Source organism: Aedes albopictus, chromosome 3 (assembly GCF_035046485.1).
Source record: "Aedes albopictus strain Foshan chromosome 3, AalbF5, whole genome shotgun sequence".
NCBI classification, from domain to species: Eukaryota; Metazoa; Arthropoda; class Insecta; order Diptera; family Culicidae; genus Aedes; species Aedes albopictus.
Genome location: NC_085138.1, coordinates 268,787,694 through 268,794,264, shown reverse-complemented (window position 1 = coordinate 268,794,264; position 6,571 = coordinate 268,787,694). Strand labels below are relative to the sequence as shown.

Here is a 6,571-nt window from a genome sequence, read left to right as displayed (position 1 = left end):
TCTTCTTATGCAAGAGATTTAATCGTCTGATTGGCGCTAATGTGCAATAAGTCGCGTAATAGATAGGATTCGAATCTGATCAAACATAGATCAGTTACGGAATGCAAGAAGAAAACCCAAGAAAAACAAACATTCAAAATCATGAATGTAGGAAGTAATATGATTAAATTAAACAAGAATTCCCTCGAATCAAAAAGTCCAAATGTAAAATGAATTAATAGGTATGAGCGGCTTTTCTATCGCAAGACGGGGAAACCCCAATCGTTACAAGTAAGCAACAATGAACCATTGAAAGACATTATAAACTTTCATTTCTTAGTAAACCGTACGAGATGGAAGCTGCATTGAGATTAGCGATTTGGTGTATTTTGTTACTTTGTGGAGTGATTCAAAATGTGCTAGCAGCGAGCGAAATAATCCCCAAGGATTACACCAACATGGTAAGAATATGTCGTAATCCCAGTGTGACACTGATATTAATATTTATGATTTCACTTGTTACACAGCTATGTGACTTAGCCAGCGGTAAAGAGGGCATTTGCGTGTTTGCTTATCTCTGCAATGATGGCGTAATTAACACTAATGGAACTGCGATTTTGGATCTCCGGTATATGGATGTCTGCAAGGATTATTTTTTGAAGTGCTGCTCAAAAGAATCTGTAAGTTTTAAATGTTTTAACATTACAGTGAAAATACTTGGTTCAAGATTGTCTGCAAGGGGCCGACGATACTGTTTGTACAAGGTTCACGAAAGGCTTCGACTCCTAATACATTGAAATAAATGAACATATTACATTTAAAATACATCCATTTATTTTAAACTAAATCATTTGAAATTGTAAATTTTTAGCCTTGCATGGAAACAGCTGGCACATGCGTGCCAAAGAAACAATGCACTGCTGATCTGAATGCCTCCAAATATAAAGAGTTTAAAGAGTCCGATGAATGTGACTGGAACGGATACCAATGCTGCCCAAATGATCAGACAACAACTACTTTGAAGCCATCACTTGAAGGAAAGGTAAATGTCATTTATTCACAGATTTGGCAATTGTCAAAACGTGTAGGTGATCGCACTACATATTTACAGAAATGTTTTCTAAATAACGGAGTCTGTACACCACCAACGGATTGCAAAGGAATAAAGTACAACGATCGGAGGAGAGAATGTGGCGGCCTTGTCTGCTGTGATTCACCAACGTCTGCCACTACAACTGCAACTACAAGAACCTGCGATTCGTTGGGTGGCACATGCGTAGCTGACCGAGATTGTCAACGAAAAGCTGATCAACCATCGGTAGACTGTGCAGAAGACACTGTATGTTGTCTATCAAAAAGATCAATTGTAATCCCAACAATTTCATGGGGCGATTCAGATATTAAGGAATGCGGCTATCGAAATGAAGATGGAATCAAGTTCAACACAATCAACCGCAACGATAGCGAAGCGCAATATGGCGAGTTTCCATGGGTGGTTGCCATTTTATACACTGATTTTGGTAAAGTTAAACTAAGATGCGCTGGAACGCTAATTGACCCGGAAATAGTCCTTACTACTGCAGAGTGCATACGAGAGTACAAAAGAAAACCAGAGCAACTCATTATTCGCGCAGGCGAATGGGACATGGCAGCAACTATGGAGCCCATTCCTCCACAAGAGCGTAGAATAACGAAAATGAAAATTCACGAGAAGTTTAATCCCCATTCATTGGTGAACAACATCGCTCTTTTGTTCTTAGACGATAAATTTGATCTTACTCCAACGATAAACACAGTTTGTCTACCTCCCCAGGATTTCACTATTGACAAGGGGTATGTGATCGCTACAGGTTGGGGCACCACGCCGCAAAACCGCACAAAGTATCAACACATTCTGAAAAGTATGGAACTCGAATATAGACAAAAATCTGATTGTGAACAAATTCTTAAAAGAGCTACGCGGAACAATAGATTTAAGTTGGACCCCAGCTTTATATGTGCAGGTGGCGAATTTGGTCAAGACACTTGTCAAGGAGATGCAGGTTCTCCCATAATTTTCCCCATTCCAGAAACTTCTGATTTACGCTATTATGCAGTAGGAATGGTGTCATGGGGCGTTGGATGTGGTAGGCATGGTTTACCTTCGGTTAACACGAATATTGGAAAATTCAGAGAATGGATTGATTCAATGACAGAAGAGGAACAGCAACGTATGCATTATTATCAATACCAGCCAAAAAAATTAAAGAACTTATGAGGAATCATTACAAGTTAAAAAGACATACACTTTTGCTCGTTCAAAGTTCTCATTTGTGTATTTTTTTTCAGAAATATTGTGAAACACTTGTTATAACTCATAGTTAACTCATTAGAAACTTTGTTACAGAAATTATTCTTATAAAGAAACATTCACTGTGGTGCATAATTGGTCGGACAAACACCGATTTTTATACAAACTACTGGGCGCTGCATGCTAGCCCACTATCTAGTGTCGTGCTTCCTTCAAAGAGCAAATAGTTCACTGGAAGCTGTTTAAAACTAACATAGATATTAGACTGGGTCAACGTTGTATGGGAAAATCCATATTTGATCCTATCAGCTCGGAACAAAGTATTTTCGATGCCTTTTATGGTCCTTAAAATCTGTGCAAAATTTGGGCGTGATTAATTGCGTCCCCGCATTCCGCATTGCGTTTGAAATTTGTATGGAGTTTTATATGGGAAAACACACTTTTTTGCATTTTTCTCGTAAGAGGCTCAAATTTGTCTAGAGCTTAACAACTCACAATGTTAAAGTATAGCCCAGGGGATGCTGATAAACTTTGCCAAAAAGAGTAAGGTGCTAGAATGACTCTGAAAAAAGTTATTAATGTTCAAAGTTTGATATCTCCGCGCAACTGCTGAAAACCACTTTTTCTGCCAACACTGCTGATGCTTCAAATAATCAATTCATCCTTGCTTTACTTTATGACATTTCAAGCAATCTCAAACCTCATTTAATCAACAAACAACAATCAAACCGTTGAGATTCAGTTCATTTTCCACTTCAATTGTTTATTAAATTCTTTTCTTTTTAGGATCTGCCTTTGGGGATTTTTTTCACAACTATTTTAAACGAGCACCGTAGTGACAATTTTGCTGAAAACGATGGCCACTTTAGGAACAAATTATTTGAACCTGACCTGGGTCGTGAGCCAGTATAATGAAAGATATTTCGGTAGTTTTTGGCGACATGGATACTCCGGAATGACTCATGGAAGAAAATATTTCTAAAGCAATAATTCATTATTCGACGATTTTTTTTGTTTATTAAATATACGGCTTCTTTCTGTGGAATGACTAGTTTGTAACTCCCGTAATTTCCAATGATGTAATGGTTTCAACAGTTCTAAATGCTTGAACAAGTTTATCGCGATTGTTTTGTCCATGGTTTTAAAAGGAAATGAGGTTTGCACAGGAGGAAACAACAGGAAAATTATGCAGCACGTAATTCAACCAACAGGAAACTTTGGCAGCGATTTATAAATAATGCACGATCATTTGTCATTGGCAAATACTTGGAAGAGGACAGTTGGCGGATATTTTTCACACCGGCTTTCGAAGGAAGTCGAAGTATCATGGGGTTTACCCATTCATAAATTTCAAAAAGATTGAGGGGCTAGGTAGGTGAATTACATTTTAACGACTAGAATAGATCATTTCATAGTCTCTCCGAATTAGCTTTTATGGCCCGTAGTCGGTTATGGCGGGACGGTTGGTCTGGGAGGTTTAAGTCTACGGTATATATGAATTTCAAAAAAAATGTATGGATAAAAACCTACGAGGAAAAAGGGGGTTTAAGATATTAGCTAAAAATAAGTTTACGTAGTTTATGGACAGCGCATAAGCCTCTCACATGTCTTTTTCACATCGAAACTCTCGCGAACTACCGCTACCACCTTGCAGGATAAAATAAAGCAGATTTCGGAATTGCCCCTGGGGTCAAAAGTTTCAAAACGCTTTTTATTGCTCTTGCTTTGCAAAGCTATGAAATCAGATACGTCGCAAACCGGGCTTCAAGAACATTTATCCTTAAATCTGGGCAACCCGTGGTAGTTGTCCATATGGTCAAAGTCTCAAAACGTCTTTCATAATATTTTGTTCAAATACGTCGCAAGCCAAGTTCAAATGAGTTGTTCACAAAGCGGCCATCGGTCGTGGAAAGATTGTTGCTACGGTGCTCCTCTAATAGTTCCGGAAGCATTTCCCAAAAGCAGACCCTAAAATAATAAGATTTTTTTGATTAAAAAATAATTGAAGATTGAATGGAAAATGAACTAAAACCATTCAGTTTGATTGTTATTTGTTGATGAAATGAGAGTTAGGGTTGCTGGATTGTCATAAACGTCATAAAGTAAAGCAAGGATGAATTGATCCTTTGAAGCACCTGCAGTGTTGGCAGAAAAAATGGTTTTCAGCAGTCGCGCGGAGATATCAAACTTTGAACATTAATAACTTTTTTCAGAGTCATTCTAGCACCTTACTCTTTTTGGCAAAGTTAATCAGCATCCCCTGGGCTATACTTTAACATTGTGAGTTACAAAGTTCCAGACAAATTGAGGCCTCTCACGAGAAAAATGCAAAAAGTGTGTTTTCCCATATATAACTCCATACGAATTTCAAACGCAATGCGGAATACGGGGACGCAACCAATCGCGCCCAAATTTTGCACAGTTGTTTAGGACCATAAAAGGCATCGAAAAAACCTTGTTCCGAAAAAATGACCATGTTGACCCGGTCTAATAGATATAGAATGAAATTTCCCTATTCATTTCGAAACACACCCCATCGCTCACAAAAAATATTGAATTTGTTACCCAGATAAGACCACGCTAGCACACTGTGTAAAAAACTTCATGTGAATGAGCCATTTTACGAAGTGACAACAATGTTGATGGTGATATTGGTTTTCACGGGTTATTGGACGCTACCTTCTGTCAAAATTCATTCATAAAATCGGCTCGTAAAATGGACTATAGTAATATAAGATACAGAACAATAAATAGTTGAAATCGTATCTTCACCGTGTTCAGATGCATTAAACTGCTTCGCTCGGGTTTTGCAGTTTTAAGAAGATCCCCGTTTTCCAAGAAGTTGAACCAAAAACGGAAAGAAAGACAATTTCTCCGAGGTCAATTGTATCCCTGACTAACTAAAGTAAGAAGAGTTGTGAAGTGCTATAACAGAAGCAATAAATGTCCATGTGTCTTTAACTTCACTTGACTGAAGTAATTCGTTTCTGGAGGAAGCTAATAATAAGACTAAATATCATACAAAGCAATATCCCTAATGGAAAAATATGAAACAATGTGCTTAACCCTCCATTGGACCCCAGGCGCCTTTCAGAGCTCGTCTTCGACGGAACACCCTCAGCGAGGTGACGAAACTGAGGCCATGAAGGTATCCCTTTTAGGGTTAACAACCCTTCCGGGCTATTTTCTTGATCATACATGTACTCACCATTCACCCAAGGGGAATGGGGAAGACAGCTTTTGCTCTGAAGCCTACTCTGGAGCTACACTTTGAGCAGCTCTGAGCAACTCGTGTAACTCGATTTTCGAATGTGCATAGCAACCTGCTGCTATGTTGATACGGCTACTGTCAATAAACAACTTCGATGAAAATAAAAGAAAATCGGGTTAAGTACGGTTCCTTTGAATTCCACTAAGAATTTGCATCCTTTGACAGATACGTATTTCGACCTCAACTGTAAGGTCGTCTTCAGTGTCTTGTACTTGACTCGACAAGACTACTTGTGTCTTGTACTTGACAAGACACTGAAGACGACCTTACAGTTGAGGTCGAAATACGTATCTGTCAAAGGATGCAAATTCTTAGTGGAATTCAAAGGAACCGTACTTAACCCGATTTTCTTTTATTTACAGATATTCCCCTAACAAGCCCAGGTTAATCATCAACTTCGATGAGAAAATAAATCGACCTGACGAGGAAATCGTATACAAATGTGTCTCATTGCGCTGGTACAAGTTGAGCCTGGCCCCGGATTCTGTAGCAACATTTTTAGGACGTTGTTGGCATGATTTTCTTGTTGAGGCTCGTCGGGATACAGTCCGGCTTAGCGGCCGAAGTGAGGACTAACGGATTAATGTACACAATCCAAAACACGGAGTAACATGTATTTGTCTTCCTACAAATTCCGGCAAGATGTAGTGTGAATATTCCATAAAGCTGTTTCCGGTCTGGGAGTAGGATCGTCTCCAAAATACTAGTGCGGATCTATACCAAAAAGAAGTACGTGGGATGAGTAACAGCAGTCTCTCCACATCATCATAAAAACTTAAACAAAAATATGTTTTGGGAGGTGGAAAAGTGACACAAAACCATGTTGACTCTTATTTGTGAAAGTAATCAAATTTTGACTACGAAAAGTCTAAGGCGCTGTCCATTAACAACGTAGACTTTTTTCGGTCATCTCAGACCCCCCCTCCCCCTCGTAAACTTTTGTTCATAGAACATTTTCGAAATTTGTATGGAGCGTAGACTTTGGCCAGACCCAAAACGTAAAAGAGTTAAATCAAACTTGCATCTTGTCA

General features: G+C 38.8%; 1 protein-coding gene across 1 annotated transcript in view; it reads left to right on the top strand.

Moving 5' to 3' along the window:
* The first annotated feature begins 305 nt into the window (after positions 1-305).
* Positions 306-6,571, top strand: part of LOC109403379 (complement factor I) — a 32,806-nt gene continuing 26,540 nt past the window's right edge. Inside the window, exons 1-4 of the mRNA XM_029857089.2 lie at positions 306-440; positions 507-659; positions 851-1,021; positions 1,091-2,231. Of these exons, the coding sequence (XP_029712949.2) occupies positions 333-440; positions 507-659; positions 851-1,021; positions 1,091-2,231 (1,573 nt within the window). The 5' untranslated portion in view covers positions 306-332. The remainder of the gene's footprint in view (positions 441-506; positions 660-850; positions 1,022-1,090; positions 2,232-6,571) is intronic.